Source organism: Oncorhynchus kisutch, linkage group LG23, assembly GCF_002021735.2.
Source record: "Oncorhynchus kisutch isolate 150728-3 linkage group LG23, Okis_V2, whole genome shotgun sequence".
Lineage (NCBI taxonomy): Eukaryota > Metazoa > Chordata > Actinopteri > Salmoniformes > Salmonidae > Oncorhynchus > Oncorhynchus kisutch.
In genome coordinates this window covers 24,100,864-24,125,763 of record NC_034196.2, presented here as the reverse complement: position 1 = coordinate 24,125,763, position 24,900 = coordinate 24,100,864, and the positions used below count along the sequence as shown (strand labels likewise).

Here is a 24,900-nt window from a genome sequence, read left to right as displayed (position 1 = left end):
ACTGCCTGGTACGGCAACTGCTCGGCCTCTGACCGCAAGGCACTACAGAGGGTAGTGCGTACGGCCCAGCACATCACTGGGGCTAAGCTGCCTGCCATCCAGGACCTCTACATCAGGCAGTGTCAGAGGAAGGCCCTAAAAATGGTCAAAGACCCCAGCCACCCCAGTCATAGATTGTTCTCCCTACTACCGCATGGCAAGCGGTACCGGAGTGCCAAGTCTAGGACAACAAGGCTTTTACCCCCAAGCCATAAGACTCCTGAACAGGTAATCAAATGGCTACCTGGACTAAAGAATGTGATGAGTCTTTTGTCCTTGTAATGGAAGCCAATTTATTAGACAGCCTTAGTACATTGGTACACATGAAGTATACTTTTGTTTGTGCTTCAACACTTGCAAATATAGAATCCCAATAAGTTCAACCGGTTTAGGACAGACTTATGTTTCATTTATTAATATTTCTTCCCTCTGACAAATAACTTGGATATAAATTAATTGAATAGACAGTGAAACCTTTACAACAGCAACTGATAATAGAAAAAATGAAATTAATTGTTGGCATAACAGAAAACGCATAGTGCTATCAATATACAACCTGTTTGGCCAGGCAATAGAGGAAAAATTGAGAAATAAAATGATAGAAATATTGGGGTTACATTTTCTTTGCAAAGCCATTCACCATTGGAAGAGTTAAAATGTACCAGAAGATAAAACGGACAGACAAACAAAATATAGATATTAGTTATTTTCCACTACAGCTACAGCTACAGCTAAAACATCACAAACACGTGACTTCACATTGGCATTTTTTAAAGGAAATCTTTTACTACTTCACAGTCAGAAACATCACCAGTCAACAGTGGGACACTAAAACATCAACATATGGCATATACACAACACACTACTCAGTGCATGACCCGGTTAAACATTTTGATACTAACCAATGATAAGACTTACAATGTGACAGGATACAATACTGAAATACAAATCGGCCCTTTATGATTATTCTTTAAACATCTGCAAGCAATGGCCTTTTGACACTCAACCGTGAAATCTCTCCAGAGAAAAGGAAAAGGATGTGGTGAGTAAATAGTTTCAGTCTTATGGCTGGAGGAAGGATGCTTCTACCATTCTGTAGCTATTTACAGAGTCCCGTTTTTCTCTATCATCAGACCTAGGGTCAGTTTGGCTGTTTGTTACTGTCTAACTCACAGATAGCACTGAAGGATCTCTTGGGTTGCCATACTAAAGGATATACAGTAACAGCCCACACAATGTTCAGGCATGCTACCAGGGATGGAAATTAAGCTAGCCTGCTAGCCTATGGCTAGTACTTTTCAGACCGGGCTAGTAGAAAATATGCCCAACTAGTCCAACGGCTAGTGAAATGTTGTATTTTCAAATATCGCATGGCACAGATTTTGGACTAGTAAAAAATTGTGGTCTTCTAGCCTGGCTGGTCAGTGCCCCAAATCCTTAGGTTCCATCCCTGTATGCTACTGATACAAATGTCTTGACCAGCTAGGATTCTTCCCCCTAATAGGACAGGGATGAGTTATATTGCATGTTGAGTGATATGATCTTACTGCATTGACTTTCCTAGTGCCAACCAACTCCAGTAAGGCATCCCTCCTCCACCCACTACCAATAAAAATCACACCAATAAGATAAACTGAGGGAACAAACAGAGAGAACCTCTACATTTTACACATTCTAGCAGGTTTCATAGCATACAATATTACATTTGGTACTTTCAGTTTCAAATTACCTTAGTTGATATTTAAACATTTTTTAAATAAGTTCTGTTATTTGCATCCATTGTAAAACATGAGAATACTTGCAACATGATTTTACTTCTGTTTCAACATATATTTTTTTCACCAATGCTATCATTGTTTTATATTCTTATTCTTCTCGTGCAAGATGAGATGTTTCCACAATTCATGAAGGATGACTGGGAGAATGACTGGGAGGATGACTGGGGGATGTGTAGGGTAGAGGAAAGGAGATAGATAGATGGGGCTGGGTGGTTTTAGCTTGCTGGTTCCTCATCTGGTTTGTTCATGGTCTTGAGCTGTTCCAGGAGGGCGGTGGGGGTGAAGACATGGGTTGATCCTAGAGAGGTGGACAGATACGCAGCAGAGGAAGCACACAGACAGAGCATTATATTAGAGCTGACCAAACATAAGCCTGCTAGGAAAATGTGTTTTCAGCTCTTGCTCTGAATGCTTAGATGAAACCACTGTATTCTTGAGAAGAAAAAAAAATTGGAAATAAGATAAACATATACGTACAACCAAAAAACCTGAAATCATAGTCGATAGTCAGCATTTGGAGAATGTATTGGTTATCATTATTGGTTATCATACGATGTGTGGGCTATTCACACATTTTAGAGATTGAAAGAAGATTGGTGGGGTAATGGACTGCCTGCCAAAAACGCACATGCACAGACATCACAGAGCAGGCAGGATTCTGTGAGCCGCAAAGCGCTGGTGGTAGAACCCTGTGACCACACCTATAGGAGAGTGCAGCCAACCAGCTGTAAGCTTGTGCATGTGACCTAAGAAGCTTTTATCACAGTGCATGCAAACATCAGCAATATGAAAAACCTGGTCAAAACACTGCAAAAAAAGAAAAGCAGATTTCAGTCCAACCGTTCTCTGATTGGATGACATCAGGGAAGTAATTTTGCCTATGCTTGTGAATGAAAATTTGAAATTGAAAGCTAAACACAACAGCACCACCAAAATATGAATGAGCTGACTTTTTCATAGCTGAAGACACATTTCGGACACAGTATAACTCAGGAGGTATAGGATTGGAGTCAACCAAACATTTGTCCATCTAGTTTATCACTTTGTCACTAAGATGTTGAGTGTGTCAATGGCTTACCCTCCATCTTGGACAAACCAAGGTCTTCATAAAGCAGACCGCTGGACCAAAGTTTTGATTTACTCCCCATACCTACTCAACAGTTTAATCAGTAGTATTGTTATTCTTCATCGGTTTGTTTCTAAAGGAAAGCTGCATGTTTCTGTCATATTGGCTCAACAAGGAAGACGCATAGGTTTACCTGTTGCTAGGTAGAATTCAATTAAAGTTCAGTAAATATAATTGGCCCTGGCAGTTAGGCCTTTCTAGCTGTGGCATGACAGCCAATCAGGAGTGGTTTATCCCAGCATCAATAGGCATAGACAGAGACAGGAGAGGAAGAGGCAAGTCCATCTTAAGTTGAGTCACCATGGGGATGCAGGCATCATGGGTGTAAGGGAGTGTGGGGTGGGGTGGGGTTGGGGTGAGCACTAGTCACAGATCAACTTTGGACTGGCCTTGCCTGGTTCTCTCCTGTCTCTCAGCGTCTGAAACACACAGCTTTGCAGGCCTCTGGCCAGAAACACAACACTTTGATACATGTTGCACCCCAACACTCACTACATATCCAAATACCAGATAACAGAAACAAACTGTTTTTTTGTAAATAAACAATGGTCATTTTGTTCTGGAAGTGTTGAATGTGGCAGTATGTGGTAAAGAGTCCATACTGCACGGTGATCGATACTAAGAAAACACCAAAACCATAAAACCAAAAGTTGTTTAAAAAGGATATAGCTTTAGCAGATAAGCAAGAACGAAATGGATGTCCTTTGCTAATGTGTTGAGGGAAACTCACTCAGGAGACAGCTTTAAAGGGACAGTGCGAGACTAGCAATTAAGCCGTTTTTCTACTTACCCAGAGTCAGATGAACTTGTGGATACCGCTAGCGTACCTGTTGACTTCCAGTCGTTGTGCTAACACTAGTTAGCATTGGCTTGCGAAACTACCTCTAACTTCCTTCATACTGGACACAAAGACATAACAATTCTATCCACTAGTTCATTTGACTCTGGGGAAGTAGAAAGAAATGACTTCATTGTCATAATCTCACACTATCCCTTTAACAAAGTGTGCAGGAAAATATCTTTGACAGTGTGGGGAAAATCTTACTTACTTAATTAAACAAAATCCCAAAATTAGGCAGTGATGTGGTAATTGATCATATTGGTGTTCGAAAAGTAGACCTATGATGTGCTTTTATATTCCTGTCTTTATGTCCCAAAACCCATATTGGTCTACTATTGGTTGACTATGCTGTATGGGCAACATATGGTGTTGCTAGGGGGGAAATATGGAGCTATATGCGAAAGAAAGTGAGGGGGGCAATTGTGAAGTCTTTTTATGATGTGTCGCATCTTTTCTAGGTGCTAAAGCATATCGAGTGAACATCGCTACATTCCCAGTGTCAGTGTCTGCAGAGAAGCACAGTGTCAGAGGGAGTGGAGATAGCAGTAGGGACATACATTGGTGTTCTCTGCAGATGACTCGTGGGCCATGTAAGCATGCATGTGATGTCTGGTGGACTGAGAGAGCGTGAAGTGGAGGAGAGGGGGAGAAAGTTGAAAAAAAGAGAGAACGAAAAGAACGAGAATCCTTTCTTGAAATCCAACATCAACTCAAGGACCTATCCTGTAAGAAACCACTAAATCAAGTTGATTGTCTTGAAGGTGTTAATTATAAAAAATAATTAGATCGTAATAATAAAGTAGAAAAAGATGGATCTCGGGGGTAGATTAAATCTGCGCCAAAAAAGGATTAATTCTGGGAAGTAGGGTATGAAACAGGCTGAGAGGGCCCTGAGGGCAGAGAGGGCGATTTAATCCACCCAGCTGAGATGATGTGGAGGTGGAGAGGGGCAGCAGGGATGAGGTCAGGACGCCTGTAGCAAGGCCAGCTCACACAGGCTTCACTACCTGAAGGCCCAACAGACAGATACTGCAACACATGCCCATTCTATCGGTCAGCAGCATGGCATGGCCAATCGCTATTGGCTGTGGGGGTCACCAATCACACTGTATCACACTGTATCACACTGTGATTGGGTGTTGGCCTGCAGGAGGTGGAGCTTGAGGTAACTGGGAAATGCAGTGAGCCAGGGACCAGACAGCCATCCCTGAGGGTAGGGGGCGGAGTTTAAACAGTACTGAGTGTAGTAAGAGGAGTACGGAGGGGAAAAAAGCCCTTGTGCTGTGGGGGTTCAGAAAGGGCTTCTTTGCGCGGCTGCCTTTACTTTGTCAGAGTGTGATTTCTCTCTCCCTCCCTCCCTCTCTCTGTCTGTCTCACTCGTCTGAGCCTGCGTCTGGCTCCTCAAAGGACACCCTAGTGGACTCTCGGAAGTCAGGGTGCTGCAGGTCCGTTAAGAATTTGATGGGGGTGATGGTGTGGGTGGAACCTGTGGAGGAACAGAGGGCGCTTCACGCTCATTTCTCATCACATGCCATGCCTCCCATGCCACTTTCTCTCTTCTGCCCCTTCCTTGCCATCTCCAAAAGAAGGGGTTAAACACACCACTGCACAGCACCACCCACATACTGTACATACACACACACACGCACACGCACACACACACACACACACGAAACCCAGATGCACAGAAAAAGACAGGGTGTAGCTGCAATTCAAAGACAACAGTGTTTTTAGACAGAACAAGACTGAATCCAAAAGCAAAAGCATAGCACAGCAAAAACAACATAGGAGACACCAGTCCCTTAGGACTGGCTGACAGACAACATTCAATGGACAGGGAACACATGTCACCCAAAAGGGCTTTAAATATATCACAGGTGGCATTCCAGGTAATTGTTCATCAGAAACATAATGTTTTCCTCCATCTAAGTTGCTAGATATAGCACTAAGTCTAGCACTAAGTCTAGCACTAAAAAAAAGTGTTGATTGCTTCAATAGGCAAACTAGGGTCATGACATAAGCTTACGCTTAATTAACCTTTACTGACTGGGATTCATGGTGTGGGTGTATGGGAGTTAGAAAGCGAATTGAGGTCAACTATGTTGGTGTGTGGATGAGTCAAAATGTTCATGAAGTACAGTCGATTGCGGTAGACGCTCAAAAGAGAGAAAGATTATCCGGATGACATCTCTGCTTCCTTCTTCTTTATTCACTTGTGGTCAACACAGTGGGAACAGAATACAGTTACATTGGCACTGATGATGGCAGACATGTGTATTCATGTTCTGCTGTGCTGACCACAATGAATAGGGACAAAACAGAAGTAGCTAATTTACGAGAGTCAGTCAGTTAGTGAAGGACGCCCATTTCACAATCTACGTCCTAGCCCCCATCCCTAAAGCACCATGTGTAGATCTTGAAAAGAATTGTGTAGATATCAGCCATTCCACCTAGCCTATCAGAGGGCATTGTGGACATATTACCATATTGTGGCTACCTATCCAGACTTTTCAGACCTACAAGTACCCAGGGGGAGGGGCTATGTGTCCATTTGAAATGAATCTGCATTCTTGCATAAATGAAAGGAATCCGTGTGTTAATGTACCACTAATGTCACACTCCCTACGGAGGAGTCCCTCGTATCCCCCCCTCGGCCTGCGCCCAGTGGCGCCCCCCGGTGTCAGACTCACCAATGATAGCCTCCCACTTCCCGTTAGCCTGCGTGACCTCGTAGGCAGAGCGCATCTCGCTGAAGGACGCGCCTCCGATGATGAAGACCATGACGCGCGGCCCGGTGCGGTACTCGCCTGGGGTCTTATTCTTGTGCCAGTGGCCATAACGGGCACTGCCAGGGAGGGAGAAGCACAATCACAAGGGTGGAATATCACAGTCTTACTATTTCAACACTGCTGTACTGGGTTAGGAATGAGTCTATCTAACTAGGAAGAGAGGTGGAGAGACCTGGCTAATCTGACCCACCTGTCTTTGTTCCAGGGTCTGTCTCCAACTGAGTCAATAACACACACCGCCACCTTCCAGGCCGAATACATTGCAGACATATGCCAGATCTCACAATGCCTGGATTACATTTACAATTTAGTCATTTAGGAGACCCTCTTATCCTGAGTGACTTACAGTTAGTGCATTCATCTTAAAATAGCTAGGGGGGAGTCATGCGCAAGAGTTATAATGTATCAGCAAACCACATCATATGATATAGCAATCTGATGCCTCCCTGCACAGTCTAACGTCTGTAATGTAGTCAGTCTGGATTGCAACCAGTGTGTGTGAGCGTGTTTGGCTGTGGGAGGTGTTTCACCCCACCTCGCACATGGATGTGAAATGTGCTCATGTAACTGAGCCTGCCTTTGGATTCCCAGAGCTTCTTTCCCAATAAGTCAATAACATTGGAGGGGGAAATGACTGGTGGATGTGGCTCACATTCTCAGCAGCACAGATCTGATCAATGCGCACACAATGAAGGTCAAGAGGGGAGAGGGATATGCAAGGATGCAGGGGTCAATGTGTCAGCACCCTCTCATCATTCCCCAGTGCCCACAACACCATCAATCCTCTCTCCCTGTGGTAGTAGTGTGAGGGTCAGATACCATGGCTGTGTCCCAAATGGAACCTTATTCCTTATTTTGTGCATTACGTTTGAACAGAGCCCTCTGTTGCAGTACTGTTTGTTTCATTAAATGCCCTCTTCTCCGTAACAGAATATGTGTTTAGTTTCACTGCTCATAGTCCCGCCCTTTTTCTCTTCTACAGCCAATCAGAGTATTGATCTCCCCTCACCCTCGGAGCTCAAATTACTATTAATCTACGACCCTCCATTCTTTGTAATCTCAATAGTGCTACTATACTGTAATACATTCCAGTGACTATAGTGCAATACATTCCAGTGACTATACTGCAATACATTCCAGTGACTATACTGCAATACATTCCAGTGACTATACTGCAATACATTCCAGTGACTATACTGCAATACATTCCAGTGACTATACTGCAATACATTCCAGTGACTATACTGTAATACATTCCAGTGACTATACTGCAATACATTCCAGTGACTATACTGCAATACATTCCAGTGACTATACTGCAATACATTCCAACTCCCAGTACCACAACTGTGGAAAGCTAGGTAGTGTGCATGATAACTATCTTCTATAAAACTGAGCTTATCAACAATGCAGTTGGCTAGAGAATGATGCTCTTTTCCCTGCTAATGTCTGCTCTGCTTACATAAAGCACTATACAAATAACATTTTATTGATGTGTGTGTGTGTGTGTGTGTGTGTGTGTGTGTGTGTGTGTGTGTGTGTGTGTGTGTGTGTGTGTGTGTGTGTGTGTGTGTGTCTGTGTGTGTGTGTGTGTGTGTGTGTGTGTGTGTGTGTGTGTGTGTGTGTGTGTGTGTGTGTGTGTGTGTGTGCGTGCGTGTGTGTGTGTGTACCTGACTGCAGTGCTGCTGAAGGAGGCAGAGGAGCGGGTAGAGATGTAGGGGTAGTGCTTGGTGTCCAGCTTATCTTCAATAACATCCTATAGGGATGACAAGGAGAGAGGCAGAGCAAGAGAACGGTTAGAAAATACACACTAAAGACAAGCTGGCATGGCCAGAAACCCACACACACAAACACACACACACAGACTATGTGAATGTCCAGTAACTGACCTCCATAATGTCCTTGACCAGTGGTGTCCAGCGAGACAGCTGATAGGTCTGCGCACTCACACGTTCCTTCCTGTCCAGCTTCTTTCCTCTGCGAAGGGTGGACTAGAGGAGGGAGGAGGAACATGGGGTGAAGAGAACAAAGGGGTAGAGAGAAAGAGAGAGAGACAGAAAAAGAGAGAGAGAGTATGGGCAGGGGAGAGAGATGGTATGTAGTAGGTGTTGAAAAGGTGTTGGTGCATCTATGCCCTTGATTGCAGCTCCAGGAGGGACGGAAGAGGAGGCTGGATAGACAGAAGGTGGAAGTGCTGACTCACATCTGTGATGATGGGCACACCCAGGTGGGCCATGTTGGTGATGATCTCACTGTCCTCAGGTGGGATCTGAGCATGCTGGATGAGCTTGTTCAGATTCTCCTCCGTGATGCCTACCCCACAACACACCACAGGTTGTTAAGCTCTTATAGGTTACCATTAAACCATCATTTATACCCTTTGTTTACCACGCAAAATGGCGATAAGCTTCAGGAATAAACAAGAAAATCTGATCCTAGATCAGTTGTTAGGATGCTAGGGTTAAGGTTGTGTTTGAGGCTAGGGTTGAACTGGGATGTGGACATGAAGCTAGGGTTAGGGTAAATGTTAGGGTTAAAGGTCAAGCGTCTCTCAATCTCACCGTTCTTGAGGAAGATGTAAAGGAGGATGATGCGGATCTTGTCGTGCGTGGTGACATTGGCATCCAGCAGGATGGGCACGATGGCCCTCATGGGGTCCTTGATCTTCTCCCCCTCAGCGTCTGTACCCATGGCCAGGTCCTACGTGCCAGAGACAGAGAGGAGATTAGCGATACATCCCATAGCACCCTATTCAATATATAGTGCCCTATATAAGGAAGTAATAAGTAGCGTCAGAATGTCTCATAGGAGCAGGAGCCTATCTCCTGTTTCTGTAGCGTGAGGCAGCTTGATGTACAAGTACACTCCCTGGACAGGACCCTTGTCTATCGCAGGGCCTTACCCCCAATCTCCTTAATGCTGAGTGCCAAGTAGAGGATTCATCAGATCCTATTTTTTACAGGTATGGCTCGGTTTGGGATCGAACTCCCAACCTTCCAACATCAGGGCGGACACTAACCACTGAGTTCATTATAGTGCCCTAGAATGAGTCTCTTCTCTCATCCTCTCATCCCTTTCCACCTCTTACATCCCTCTGCCCCTTCCCTGCTCTCCCCTCCTCCCCTCCTCTCCTTCCCTGCTCTCCCCTATTCCCCCATTCCTCTCCCTTCCCTGCTCTCCCCTCCTCTCCTTCCCTGCTCTCCCCTCCTCCCCTCCTCTCCTTCCCTGCTCTCCCCTATTCCCCCATTCCTCTCCCTTCCCTGCTCTCCCCTCCTCCCCTCCTCTCCTTCCCTGCTCTCCCCTATTCCCCCATTCCTCTCCCTTCCCTGCTCTCCCCTCCTCCCCTCCTCTCCTTCCCTGCTCTCCCCTCCTCTCCTTCCCTGCTCTCCCCTATTCCCCCATTCCTCTCCCTTCCCTGCTCTCCCCTCCTCCCCTCCTCTCCTTCCCTGCTCTCCCCTCCTCTCCTTCCCTGCTCTCCCCTATTCCCCCATTCCTCTCCCTTCCCTGCTCTCCCCTCCTCCCCTCCTCTCCTTCCCTGCTCTCCCCTATTCCCCCATTCCTCTCCCTTCCCTGCTCTCCCCTCCTCCCCTCCTCTCCTTCCCTGCTCTCCCCTCCTCCCCTCCTCTCCTTCCCTGCTCTCCCCTATTCCCCCATTCCTCTCCCTTCCCTGCTCTCCCCTCCTCCCCTCCTCTCCTTCCCTGCTCTCCCCTATTCCCCCATTCCTCTCCCTTCCCTGCTCTCCCCTCCTCCCCTCCCCTCCTTCCCTGCTCTCCCCTATTCCCCCATTCCTCTCCTTTACCTGCTCCACACGACACAACTTGTCCACTGTGCCCTGGTAGTGCTTCATGCAGTCCTCAGCCAGCTGCAGGTGAGTGGAGTACTGCAATACACAGAGAGAGGTCAGTATACACACACACGTCACATGCACGCACATACACACACACACACGTCACATGCACACACATACACAGAGACACAGACAAACATGCACACACACTCTAACCTTGCTCAGCTCCTTCTGGTACTGGGGCATCTTCTTCAGCATCTGAGAGAGGTCCCTCATGGTGGTCTGTTGGAACACAGAACATGGTCACGTTCGCTCTCCACTCAGCCATAAAAACGTACTGACAGAGAGGCTTTCTGAAAGCATCTCTACCTCCTTACCTTCTCTCCAGCAGTGTTCATCCTCTTGCTAGCAGAAAAGTCCTTCAGTTGGCGTGTCACCTCCCTGATGGCAGTTAGCGAAGATAGACAGCATTAGAGAACTTGTAAGTAGTAGAGCTCGACTTTATTCTGACTTTATTGAGTTAATATCAACCAGTGGCAGTGACATACACGAGAGAGAGAGAGAGAGAGAGAGAGAGATAGGGAGAGGGAGGGAGAGAGGCAGAGAGAAAGAGAGGGAGAGGGAGAAGCAGAGAGAAAGAGAGGGAGAGGGAGAAGCAGAGAGAAAGAGAGGGAGAGGGAGAGAGAGAAGCAGAGAGGGAGAGACAGAGAGAAGGAGAGAGAGAAATGGGTGTGTGATGACTTACGTGGACACCTCAGCGATATGTTTGTGTCTGAGCCCCACCCACAGGTCATCATCCTCATGCAGCAGGACCTCCTTCTGAGAAGTGTCTCCCATCCCAGGGGAATCATATCTGATACACACACAGACAGACAGAAAGACACACAGAGACAGACAGACGGAAATGAATGGTCAGACAGATAGATAGACAGACAGACACAGAAACAGACAGACATGAATGGACAGTCAGACAGATCGACAGACAGACAGACAGACAGACAGACAGACATGAATGGACAGACAGACAGACATGAATGGACAGACAGACAGACGGATGGACAGACAGACAGGGGACAGACAGACAGACAGACAGACAGACAGACAGACAGACAGACAGACAGACAGACAGACAGACAGACAGACAGACAGACAGACAGACAGACAGACAGACAGACAGACAGACAGACAGACAGACAGACAGACAGACAGACAGACAGACAGATAGATAGATAGATAGATAGATAGATAGATAGATAGATAGATAGATAGATAGATAGATAGATAGATAGATAGATAGATAGATAGATAGATAGATAGATAGATAGATAGATAGATAGATAGATAGATAGATAGATAGATAGATAGATAGATAGATAGATAGACAGACAGACAGACAGACAGACATGAATGGACAGTCAGACAGATAGACAGTCAGATAGACAGTCAGACAGATAAACAGACAGACAGACAGACAGACAGACAGACAGACAGACAGACAGACAGACAGACAGACAGACAGACAGGGGGACAGACAGGGGGACAGACAGGGGGACAGACAGACAGACAGGGGGACAGACAGGGGGACAGACAGACGGACAGACGGACAGACAGACGGACAGACAGGGGGACAGACAGACAGACAGGGGGACAGACAGACAGACAGACAGACAGACAGACAGACAGGGGGACAGACAGACAGACAGGGGGGGAGACAAAGATAAATTGGATCTATACATAAAAACAGGCAAAAGCACTTCAGGTATATTTACTGTAATCAACTTTAGCAACATTATGTCACTTTCTAGACTACAGAAACTCTAGCACATAGGATTTCCAGCACAGCCAAGGATTTCAACACAAAACCAAACCAGATTCCAAAGCTATTCTTCGAACCTGGCACAGATGCTCGAGTCCTGAATGTGTGTGGATGAGAAAGGTACTCTGATCAAAGTCTCTAGTTATCTAAAACACCACAGACGATTACCTTGGAGTGAACGTTTTGTGGGCGCTACAGCAGCCCTCCCTGAACTGTTTGTGTTCTTCTATTTACAGTAGTTACACCTAAACCTTAGCAGCTAGCTAGGCCTCAGCCTGTCTGTTTCCTTAGAGACAGCTGAAGACAGGGATGTGAATACAGAAACACACACACAGTGGAAAATGCACACACACAAACACATGCACACGCGTACCTGTAGACGTCGTTTTCGATGGGCAGCAGGTCATAGCCCATGGCCTGGAAGGTGAGCTCATGCAGGACGGGGGAGACGGGGTCAAATGCCCTGTCCAGGATGATCAGCTGAGAACGAGCCTTATCAGGACCCTGGAGAGAAAGTAGGATGGAGAGATGGAGAGACGGAGGAGGGGTAGAGGAGAGAGGTGCAGATTCACTCTGTGTCCTGATTGCTCCTACATGAAAGATGTATGTAGTATAAATAATAATAGTAATACATTTCATTTATAACACGTTTTTCATTGAAAGACAATTACAAAGTGCCACAGTGAGTGCAAGGTGGGATCCTTTGTAGCATGGTGCTTGTTAAAGTAGCACACGATAACAATATATTTCAGTTTAGTATCTTCTTCTATGTTCTCATATTTTCACTGCTAAAACATTTCCTTCTGCCTCTCATTTTGTTATCTATTAAGCACACTCCCCTCCTTCCCTCGTTCCATCCCTGCCTCACCTCTCCCATGGTGGGGTCATCAGCCTTGTAGGCATCCAGTTTGTCCTGCAACAGCTGGGCCAGGGTGGCATTGTCTTTGTACTCACTGATAGAGAGAGATAGAGACAGACAGACAGACAGAGACAGATTCTGAAAACTGAAAATATGAGAGGTTGTCTCCCTCCTTGTCAATGAGAGGTTGTCTCCCTCCTGTCAATAAGAGGTTGTCTCCCTCCTGTCAATGAGAGGTTGTCTCCCTCCTGTCAATGAGAGTTTACCTCCCTCCTGTCAATGAGAGTTTACCTCCCTCCTGTAAATGAGAGTTTACCTCCCTCCTGTCAATGAGAGGTTACCTCTCTTCTGTCAATGAGAGGTTATCTCCCTTCTGTCAATGAGAGGTTATCTCCCTTCTGTCAATGAGAGGTTATCTCCCTTCTGTCAATGAGAGGTTACCTCCCTTCTGTCAATGAGAGGTTATCTCCCTTCTGTCAATGAGAGGTTATCTCCCTTCTGTCAATGAGAGGTTACCTCCCTTCTGTCAATGAGAGGTTATCTCCCTTCTGTCAATGAGAGGTTATCTCCCTTCTGTCAATGAGAGGTTACCTCCCTTCTGTCAATGAGAGGTTATCTCCCTTCTGTCAATGAGAGGTTGTCTCCCTCCTGTCAATGAGAGGTTGTCTCCCTCCTGTCAATGAGAGGTTACCTCCCTTCTGTCAATGAGAGGTTGTCTCCCTCCTGTCAATGAGAGGTTACCTCCCTTCTGTCAATGAGAGGTTGTCTCCCTCCTGTCAATGAGAGGTTACCTCCCTTCTGTCAATGAGAGGTTACCTCCCTTCTGTCAATGAGAGGTTACCTCCCTTCTGTCAATAAGAGGTTGTCTCCCTTCTGTCAATGAGAGGTCGCTTCCCTTCTGTCAATGAGAGGTTACCTCCCTTCTGTCAATGAGAGGTTACCTCCCTTCTGTCAATGAGAGGTTGTCTCCCTCCTGTCAATGAGAGGTTACCTCCCTCCTGTCAATGAGAGGTTACCTCCCTTCTGTCAATGAGAGGTTACCTCCCTTCTGTCAATAAGAGGTTGTCTCCCTTCTGTCAATGAGAGGTTGCTTCCCTTCTGTCAATGAGAGGTTACCTCCCTTCTGTCAATGAGAGGTTGTCTCCCTCCTGTCAATGAGAGGTTGTCTCCCTCCTGTCAATGAGAGGTTACGTCCCTTCTGTCAATGAGAGGTTGTCTCCCTCCTGTCAATGAGAGGTTGTCTCCCTCCTGTCAATGAGAGGTTACCTCCCTTCTGTCTATGAGAGGTTATCTCCCCTCTGTCAATGAGAGGTTACGTCCCTTCTGTCAATTAGGTATTTTCTACCACTTGTCAATGAGAGGTTATCTCCCTTCTGTCAATGAGAGGTTACCTCCCTTCTGTCAATGAGAGGTTATCTCCCCTCTGTCAATGAGAGGTTATCTCCCTTCTGTCAATGAGGTATTTTCTACCACTTGTCAATGAGAGGTTACCTCCCTTCTGTCAATGAGAGGTTACCTCCCTTCTGTCAATGAGAGTTTACCTCCCTTCTGTCAATGAGGTATTTTCTACCACTTGTCAATGAGAGGTTACCTCCCTTCTGTCAATGAGAGGTTACCTCCCTCCTGTCAATGAGAGGTTACCTCCCTTCTGTCAATGAGAGGTTATCTCCCTTCTGTCAATGAGAAGTTGTCTCCCTTCTGTCAAGTGGCAGGTAGGCTAGTGGTTAGAGCATTGGGCCAGTAACCGAAAGGTTGCTAGATTGAATCCCTGAGCTGATAAGGTACAAATCTGTCGTTCTGCCCCTGAACAGGCAGTTAACCCACTGTTCCTAGGCCGTCAGTGTTTGTTCTTAACTGACTTGCCTAGATAAATGAAAGGATGGCACCCTATTATTTACATAGTGTACTACGTTTGACCAGTGCCCAGAAGTACACTATATAGGAATAGGGTGACATTTGGGACGCAGTCATGTTTGTGTCCCTGTGGCTCACCCTCGGTATCTAACAGCAGGGTACTCCTTCAGGGTGGCGCACAGGGTGGCCAGCTGGTCTGCCAGCCTCTCCATCACTGGGTTCTTCAGCTGGGTCTTATGGGGGCTGTAGAAACTCTGGAAGGCATCCGGGTTGTCCAAAGAGTACACCTGCACACACACACGCGCACACACACACACACACGCACGCACGCACACACACAATCAAATTTAATCAATAAAATGTTATTTGTATAGTGCTTTATGTAAGCAGAGCAGACATTGGCAGGGAAAAGAGCATCATTCTCTAACCAACTGGACTGTTGATAAGCTCAGTTTTATAGAAGATAGTTATCATGCACACTACCTAGCTTACCACAGTTATGGTACTGGGAGTTACTGCCCCATAAAATGCATCTAACATTGTGTGTGTGTGTGTGGGTGTATGTGGGTGTGTGTGTGTGTGTGTGTGTGTGTGTGTGTGTGTGTGTGTGTGTGTGTGTGTGTGTGTGGGTGTATGTATGTGTGGGTGTATGTGTGTGTGTGGGTGTGTGTGTGTGTGTGTGTGTGTGTGTGTGTGTGTGTGTGTGTGTGTGTGTGTGTGTGTGTGTGTGTGTGTGTGTGTGTGTGTGTGTGTGTGTGTGTGTGTGGGTGTATGTGTGTGTGTGGGTGTGGGTGTGTGTGTGTGTGTGTTATCATTTTTCTACAAGGCTAAGTTCTATAACATGTTGATCCACAGTTACACTGTACACTGGGGGGGGGGGGGGGTGTATGTGGGTGTATGTGTGTGTGTGTGTGTGTGTGTGTGTGTGTGTGTGTGTGTGTGTGTGTGTGTGTGTGTGTGTGTGTGTGTGTGTGTGTGTGTGTGTGTGTGGGTGTATGTGTGTGTGTGGGTGTGGGTGTGTGTGTGTGTGTGTGTGTTATCATTTTTCTACAAGGCTAAGTTCTATAACATGTTGATCCACAGTTACTCTGTATATTATGTTCTACGAATTGTGATGGTGTAATAATTTGATAGCAACAACAGAGTATTTTCTATCTAGGTTTCCTGTTTTGTACTACTGGCCTACTCTGGGTCTTTCTGAGGGCAAAATCAGGCCTCCTAGCTTCTGTATGTGTGTATGAGCTGATATTCAGTGACAGTGCCTAGACTATGGCCTTTCCTTCCTGCCTTTGTCTCTGCTGCAGTCCTCTCTTCTCCTCTCCTCTCCTCCCCCACCCTTCATCACATTCACCGTCTGTATCTCTCACTGTATCTCCTCTCTTCTGTCCTTTCTCTCTCCTCTCCTTCGCCATTCCTCTACCATTCCTCTTCTCTCCCCTCCTCCACTCTACTTTTCTCTTTCCCCTCCTTTACCTCTCCTTCTCCTCTCCTCTCCCCTTCCTATAGAACACAACCACCCACCCTGTGGCCCCATCTGTCCAAGGTCACATGACCACCCTTCTGCTGTGCATATGGGTCCCTCTCCTTGCCCCACTCCTATTGGCTGCCGTATGGTGCGGGGAGGCTGAGGGAGCCAATGAGGCGGGGTCCTTAGACAGGCTTATGAGGCAGCATTTCGCCAGGAGCAAAAACCTATGGCTCTGAAATAATCATCTGAGACAGGATGGGCAAAGCATCGTCATCCAGCCAGAGAGCTGTGAGTAGATCTGGAGTAGTCTATCAGTAAACAGTCTATCAGTAAACAGTCTATCAGTAAACAACCCTTAGCTCACTGGTGACTCACACAGTCAGTCTACGTCCCAAGTAGCACCCTATTCCCGATATAGTGTGCCCTGGTCAAAAGTAGTGCACTATAAAGGGAATAGTGTGTACCATTTGGCAGACTCCGTCAGCTGTGTGTTAAAGCTGCCGTGGCTCTGGGGATAAAGGGACCTAGGTGGCTGGATATGTCTTTCTCTCTTCTCTCTTTCTTGTTTTAATCGCTCCCTTTTTCTTCCTTTCCCTATGTGCTTTCCTTGCTATCTATCCATCTATTTAGGGCTGGGTATTGCCAGAGACCTCACAATACGATATTATCACAATACTTTGGTGCCGATACGGTATGTATTACCATTCTCACTATTCTATTTGAATTGCGATTCGATACGGTGATTTTATTGCGATTTGATGTTCCAAACATATTGTTCACCATTTGTCTGCTGCAGAGGGACAAGGGAGAGCCATGAGAAGATGTGTTTTAGATCAGTCATGGAAATCAAAGAGCTGAAAACAAATTGGCTCCCTATTTAAATAGAAGATACTGGAGTTTTGGTGCAGGTAGGGGTCAAGTAGCACAAAAATGATATTGTACAAACGATACGACATATAATGAAAAATAATATCCCGATATGTAACTGCATGATTCCCCCCCCCCCCCCCCCATCACTACTATATACAGTGCCTTGCGAAAGTATTTGGCCCCCTTGAACTTTGCGACCTTTTGCCACATTTCAGGCATCAAACATAAAGATATAAAACTGTATTTTTTTGTGAAGAATCAACAACAAGTGGGACACAATCATGAAGTAGAACGACATTTATTGGATATTTCAAACTTTTTTAACAAATCAAAAACTGAAAAATTGGGCGTGCAAAATTATTCAGCCCCTTTACTTTCAGTGCAGCAAACTCTCTCCAGAAGTTCCGTGAGGATCTCTGAATGATCCAATGTTGACTTAAATGACTAATGATGATAAATACAATCCACCTGTGTGTAATCAAGTCTCCGTATAAATGCACCTGCACTGTGATAGTCTCAGAGGTCTGTTAAAAGCGCAGAGAGCATCATGAAGAACAAGGAACACACCAGGCAGGTCCGAGATACTGTTGTGAAGAAGTTTAAAGCCGGATTTGGATACAAAAAGATTTCCCAAGCTTTAAACATCCCAAGGAGCACTGTGCAAGCGATAATATTGAAATGGAAGGAGTATCAGACCACTGCAAATTTACCAAGACCTGGCCGTCCCTCTAAACTTTCAGCTCATACAAGGAGAAGACTGATCAGAGATGCAGCCAAGAGGCCCATGATCACTCTGGATGAACTGCAGAGATCTACAGCTGAGGTGGGAGACTCTGTCCATAGGACAACAATCAGTCGTATATTGCACAAATCTGGCCTTTATGGAAGAGTGGCAAGAAGAAAGCCATTTCTTAAAGATATCCATAAAAAGTGTCGTTTTAAGTTTGCCACAAGCCACCTGGCAGACACACCAAACATGTGGAAGAAGGTGCTCTGGTCAGATGAAACCAAAATTGAACTTTTTGGCAACAATGCAAAACGTTATGTTTGGCGTAAAAGCAACACAGCTCATCACCCTGAACACACCATCCCCACTGTCAAACATGGTGGTGGCAGCATCATGGTTTGGGCCTGCTTTTCTTCAGCAGGGACAGGGAAGATGGTTAAAATTGATGGGAAGATGGATGGAGCCAAATACAGGACCATTCTGGAAGAAAACCTGATGGAGTCTGCAAAAGACCTGAGACTGGGACGGAGATTTGTCTTCCAACAAGACAATGATCCAAAACATAAAGCAAAATCTACAATGGAATGGTTCAAAAATAAACATATCCAGGTGTTAGAATGGCCAAGTCAAAGTCCAGACCTGAATCCAATCGAGAATCTGTGGAAAGAACTGAAAACTGCTGTTCACAAATGCTCTCCATCCAACCTCACTGAGCTCGAGCTGTTTTGCAAGGAGGAATGGGAAAAAATGTCAGTCTCTCGATGTGCAAAACTGATGGAGACATACCCCAAGCGACTTACAGCTGTAATCGCAGCAAAAGGTGGCGCTACAAAGTATTAACTTAAGGGGGCTGAATAATTTTGCACGCCCAATTTTTCAGTTTTTGATTTGTTAAAAAAGTTTGAAATATCCAATAAATGTCGTTCCACTTCATGATTGTGTCCCACTTGTTGTTGATTCTTCACAAAAAAATACAGTTTTATATGTTTATGTTTGAAGCCTGAAATGTGGCAAAAGGTCGCAAAGTTCAAGGGGGCCGAATACTTTCGCAAGGCACTATATATATCTGATTCTCTTTACTGATATCCCTCCATCTCTTTCTGATCCTCTCTCTTCACTTACAGCATTTCACAATCTCTCTCTCCCTCCTACCTTTCTCCATCTCAATCGATCTCTCTGGCTATTCTAGGATCTCTGTATCTTGCGCTTGTATTTTTTCGACTATTTAAATTCTGCATTGTTGGGAACATTTCACTGTTAGTCTACACCTGTTATTTACGAAGCATGTGACAAATACAATGTGATTCGATTTTCTCTGCTTAGCTCTTTCTGGATTGATCAATCTCCATATCTCTCTGTTTCTCTCCCTCCGTCTATTTCTCTCTCCCTCCGCTTCTCTCTCTCCCTCCGCTTCTCTCTCTCCCTCTGTCTTTCTCCCTCTGTCTCTCTCCCTCTGTCTCTCTCCCTCTGTCTCTCTCCCTCTGTTTTTCTCCATCCCTCTGTTTCTCTCTCTTTCCCTCCCTCTGTTTCTCTCTCTCTTTCCCTCCCCTTGTTTCTCTCTCCCCCTCTGTTTCTCTCCCTCTCTCTCTTTCCCTCCCTCTGTTTTTCTCCCTCCCTCTGTTTCTCTCCCTCCCTCTGTTTCTCTCTTTCCCTCCCTCTGTTTCTCTCTCTCTCCCTCCCTCTGTTTCTCTCCCTCCCTCTGTTTCTCTCCCTCCCTCTATTTCTCTCCCTCCCTCTGTTTCTCTCTCTCTTTCCCTCCCTCTGTTTCTCTCTCTTTCCCTCCCTCTGTTTTTCTCCCTCCCTCTGTTTCTCTCCCTCCCTCTGTTTCTCTCCCTCCCTCTGTTTCTCTCCCTCCCTCTGTTTCTCTCCCTCCCTCTGTTTCTCTCCCTCCCTCTGTTTCTCTCTCTCTTCCTCCCTCTGTTTCTCTCCCTCCCTCTGTTTCTCTCCCTCCCTCTGTTTCTCTCCCTCCCTCTGTTTTTCTCCCTCCCTCTGTTTCTCTCCCTCCCTCTGTTTCTCTCTCTCTTCCTCCCTCTGTTTTTCTCCCTCCCTCTGTTTCTCTCCCTCCCTCTGTTTCTCTCCCTCCCTCTGTTTTTCTCCCTCCCTCTGTTTCTCTCCCTCCCTCTGTTTTTCTCCCTCCCTCTGTTTCTCTCCCTCCCTCTGTTTCTCTCCCTCCCTCTGTTTCTCTCTCTTTCCCTCCCTCTGTTTCTCTCCCTCCCTCTGTTTCTCTCCCTCCCTCTGTTTCTCTCTTTCTTTCCCTCCCTCTGTTTCTCTCCCATCCTCTGTTTAGTACCTGTGATTCGTAGGGCAGGAAGGCGATGTTGATCTCAGTCAGGGTCTTGATGGATTTGGAAGCACGGCTCTTTACTAACTCGTTGAACAGTGGGTCCGGGCAGGCTGAAACAGGGAGAGGTTGATGTGAGTTTCAGTGCTGGTTCTGTGTGGCTTATCTGGTAGAGCATGGCACCTGCAACATCCGGATTGTGAGTTTGATTCCTGCTGGGGCCACGCATATGAAAATGTATGCACACACTACTTACTGTAAGAGGCTTTTCATAGGATTATGATGGTGAAATTCAGAGCGATTTTCTATTTTGGATGTCTAGATCAACAACTGTTTTGTAATAAATTGAACAGTGAAAAAAAGTATTATTTTAGGTTACACATTATTCCTTCCATGAAACCCTTTAACCAACATCACAGCCCTCTCCACTAACAATGAATGGCTGTGAGAGTATTCAATGATTGGCTGTGGCTGCGTCTGTGGTTGCATTTAATGACCTGTGTAGTGAATCTGTGTAGTGGAAAGGCTCCTCAGGTATCTACTCACAGTCAGTGAAGAATACGTGGGCTGCTTTGTATTTGGCTGAATGGGGGTCTTTGAAATCGCCAATCAGGGTCTGCACAGACTGGAAAATTAAGGATACAAGATAGTGAGGTGTTTGTGTGTGTGTGTGTGTGTGTGTGTGTGTGTGTGTGTGTGTGTGTGTGTGTGTGTGTGTGTGTGTGTGTGTGTGTGTGTGTGTGTGTGTGTGTGTGTGTGTGTGTGTGTGTGTGTGTGTGTGTGTGTGTGTGTGTGTGTGTGTGTGTGTGTGTGTGTGTGTGTGTGTGTGTGCGTGTGTGTGTGTACCTTGTCCGTGGGGGTAATCAGGTAAATGGCCTCCAGGGTGGGAAGAGGCTCTCGCCGTTTGTTTATGTCCTCCACAACTAGAGAGAGAGAAAATAAACAGAAGGGAGAGATGTGGTTATATCATGTTTACTGAATGCTGAGCCATGTTTACCAAATGGTAGCTACAGTCAGAGATGAAGAGGCAAGGCAAGAGGGTTAAATCTCATCATAATCTGTCCACAATAAGTAAACCGATAAGCAGACTGCCTGTCTTCCGGCCTTTGGAACAACAACTCTCATTAAGGCGGAGACCAGACCATTTCGTCATCATATACAGTATCTTTGCTGCAATGCTAACAATGGCTTACTGGTGATGCCATCTGACATGATGTCTGTCATCTTGCAGCAGGAGGACAGCATCCTCATGCTCAGCTGGTCCACAATCAGCGCCTGAGACAGGAAGAGAAACCAATGAGAAACCAGGGAGAGTGAGATACACGAAAGAGTTAGTCAGAGGCTTCAGAAAACAAAGTCTCTAAACATGTTGACTTTTAACATTGGTAGCACTGGTGCACCCAACTTTTAAAAGTTAGAAGCACCTGACTAAACAGGATTCAGGAGCACCAGAAAAAGAGATTGATCTAAATTAATTTAGATCGCCTACATTAGGCCAATGTGACTGCTTTTGAAAAACATGTCCTGAAGTAGCTATCCAGGAGCCATTTTCCTTTCTTCCAGTGCCATCTTAAACCTAAAACTCATCAAGTTACCAGGTTGTTGGTTACCAAACAAGTCTGCAGCCCGAGTAGTTTAATACAGCCCGTGACATGGTTTATGAAATAGTCAAATGTGACCCGCATATTTGTGAAAAAAATGGCTGTGGCTACAGATCAGTTTGTAACACCCCATTCTGGCATACATCTTCATACTGGTCCTCCATGGGATTCAAACCCACAATCCTGGCATTGCAAGCACCATGTTCTACCAACTGAGCTACACAGGGTATAAGGCCTCAAAATGCACCATTTTGTTTCTCTCCGTCGCCAACACACTTTCAACACTTGGATAATAAAGCAGTGAAAGGCTGACATTGGTTGATTTTCGGTTTTTAAGTATACATTTTTTCAAGTTGATTGACTACAAAAGTATTGTCCAACCCATAGGGTATCTCACTGCACCCTTACATGTCATGTCTTGAAATATGCAGACAGATGGATATTTGATTTATTTCCATTGTAATACCTCTGACAGACAATTTCGTAACGCCACCACCAACTTTTGGACTTTCTAACATTCCCAGAAGGCATGGATCATTATAACCTAATAAAAAAAGAACCTGGTAATCTAATTTAATTTACTGCAGGCCTCACTCCTATGGGGCGAACCTTCTGAATTAATGATTATATTGAAGATAGAAGCCGCCTCTTAACGAGTTCCCGAGAGCCAATTCGTTACCCAACAAAATAACATACATGTATTTTGCCTAATTGTTTTATGACTACAGACAGTAGGTTATTATTGTGCCCTTGTGTTTACCCAAGTTCTCTCTCAACTCAGGGACCACCTGCCAGACGATTTTTGTTTTTCCCGATGTAGGAGAGAGACTCTCTGAGAGGAGAGAGACTCTCGGACTGAAATATTCACACGACAATTAATTTACCAATAGCTCAGCTAGGTGTGAAAAATCACCCAATTTGTGCACAGTTTAGACTACCGATAGATAATGACGTCAGTCAGAGTTGAGTCCTATTGTAAAGTATAGCCTAATGGCCAAAAAGGGCAAACTTGCAATGTATTTGATGCTTAAGTCCTCTAACGTTTTACATTTCAAACTCCTTTACTTTCCTTTCAATATCACAGACCTGATTTGCCCTAACAAAAAATGCATCAACCCCTGCAAATATATACATTTCTTATAATCACATAATAATTCAAATGAAATGAGATGTAGCAAGAGGAGAGAGACTGCATACGCTAAAGACAATCAGAAAGAATGTGTCTTTAACCCTGCATTATAATATGAACAAACGCCAGAAATGAGTGAGTTACTCAGCCCAATGCATATGTTCCTGCTTCTGTTGCCTATTTGAGTGTTTGTTTAATATCCTAGTGATGCTGGGATCACCAAGCCTCACGCAATGCAACATGTCAGATAAAGCCATTTCTGTTTTTAAACTGTTCTATGCTGTATATTAAAGGCTTGACATTTATTCTCATTAGACAGACTCTCTGTTATTACTTATAATGCATTTAATGGGCAGAACAATTATATTGTCATCTAACAGCCCCTGTTTGTCATGCACAGTATCTCTTGCACTTTGACAATGATTTGACATGAGGCCTAATTCACATGATATGCCTAAAATACTTATATACACTAGGCTAATAAATAGTCACATTTTCCTTTGGATTATTTAATGAACCTATATCATGTTATCCCTTTGGAGCACATGCAAAAGCGATTTGGAGTTGTTGAACGGAAGTGACAAAATGTATTACAATTTAATTTGAGTGAACGGAATGAGGAAGATGAAGAAGAAGAGGGTGATTGGATTTAGAACAATAGTGTAAGAATTGCTCTTCCTCTGTAGCTGTTACTTACTACAACTGTTGTTACACTATAAGGTTTTATTCTAAGAGAAACTAAAATGTTATGTTATATTCTGTTATATTCATAAAATATATGGTTTACTGCAAGTGATCTCTGCTAAATTATAAGTTGATGACGAAGCCATAAAGCCTCAGCTACTAAACACAGATAAATAAACCCCCCCAAAAGGTTTAACATGTTTTCCAGACCAGAGCTATGTGTTTAATTTATTACATTTACCTGTGGAATGTTACCAAATAGATCTCAACAATAGAAAGAAGCATCTGGTGGCAGAGAGTCATGCGGAGAATGGAGTGAAAGTGCACCGTACTGGAAGTACTCAACAAGGCTGTGGGCCAGGTGTAAATGGTTTAGCAGGACAATAGACTCTTGCCGAGTTTAGGGACTTTAAATGTATTAATGTGTGTTTGCGCAGCATTTCACTTCGCCCATCTGTTTGCAGAGCCCACCACATGCACTGTTTTCTAACCACATCTGGATGGATCCATAATGAATTACTATGGGAATAAATATCACTGAATGACACAAATACTGGAATAAAGTAGGCTAATGCAATTGATGGCATGAAATTGTTGCATACTGAAACACCCAAAGTCATCCAATTGTTATGATAAGATTTGAAGTGTGTGGTCAACTGGAGTGTGGTCAACTATTTCAGCACCGTTTCACTCTGAAAGACCATCTGTAAAACATTTTGTGTTGCTTGGAAAAACTAGGTTCATTAAAAACCTTTCAGATAGGGTTTAGCAATCAAAACATCTGGCCTGCATGGACCTCTGTAGGATTATTTGTAAAAGTAAGCAAGCACCAACAAGCTTCATAAAGATGCCCTCTGATGGTCAAACTAGCATCAACGGCAACAATGTCTGACAGGAAAATAAAAAACGTCATGCACTCCAACATGCCATAACATTGTGCAGCATCCCGCACAAGCTGTATGCTGCAACTTTTAAATGAGGACCCACTGTACTTTTGTGAATATCTGGACATTGGATCCACAAACAAACTGGTCACATTCAGGACATAACTTTGTAAGGACTGTGTTTGTCCAAAATGTTTCAATGAAAAAACTGTGACCAGCTAGAACTGGACGTTCTAATCACACCAGTTTGAGAGTACACTGCAGGGACCACAGTAGAATGACCACACCAGTTTGAGAGTACACTGCAGGGACCACAGTAGAATGACCACACCAGTTTGAGAGTACACTGCAGGGACCACAGTAGAAT

General features: G+C 45.0%; 1 protein-coding gene across 2 annotated transcripts in view; it reads right to left on the bottom strand.

The window, feature by feature from the left end:
* Positions 1-312: 312 nt before the first annotated feature.
* Positions 313-24,900, bottom strand: part of LOC109868431 (syntaxin-binding protein 1) — a 38,453-nt gene continuing 13,865 nt past the window's right edge. Inside the window, exons 3-20 of one of the 2 annotated variants that reach the window (XM_031802902.1) lie at positions 21,429-21,510; positions 21,082-21,158; positions 20,782-20,860; positions 20,245-20,348; positions 15,028-15,176; positions 13,045-13,129; positions 12,550-12,680; positions 11,106-11,213; positions 10,738-10,801; positions 10,577-10,642; positions 10,373-10,453; positions 9,135-9,273; positions 8,777-8,886; positions 8,463-8,564; positions 8,244-8,329; positions 6,475-6,629; positions 5,109-5,270; positions 313-2,115 (exon numbers count right to left, since the gene is read on the bottom strand). In XM_031802902.1, the coding sequence (XP_031658762.1) occupies positions 5,158-5,270; positions 6,475-6,629; positions 8,244-8,329; positions 8,463-8,564; positions 8,777-8,886; positions 9,135-9,273; positions 10,373-10,453; positions 10,577-10,642; positions 10,738-10,801; positions 11,106-11,213; positions 12,550-12,680; positions 13,045-13,129; positions 15,028-15,176; positions 20,245-20,348; positions 20,782-20,860; positions 21,082-21,158; positions 21,429-21,510 (1,731 nt within the window). In that variant the 3' untranslated portion in view covers positions 313-2,115; positions 5,109-5,157. The remainder of the gene's footprint in view (positions 2,116-5,108; positions 5,271-6,474; positions 6,630-8,243; positions 8,330-8,462; positions 8,565-8,776; positions 8,887-9,134; positions 9,274-10,372; positions 10,454-10,576; positions 10,643-10,737; positions 10,802-11,105; positions 11,214-12,549; positions 12,681-13,044; positions 13,130-15,027; positions 15,177-20,244; positions 20,349-20,781; positions 20,861-21,081; positions 21,159-21,428; positions 21,511-24,900) is intronic. The other variant, XM_031802903.1, reaches the window with a different exon arrangement.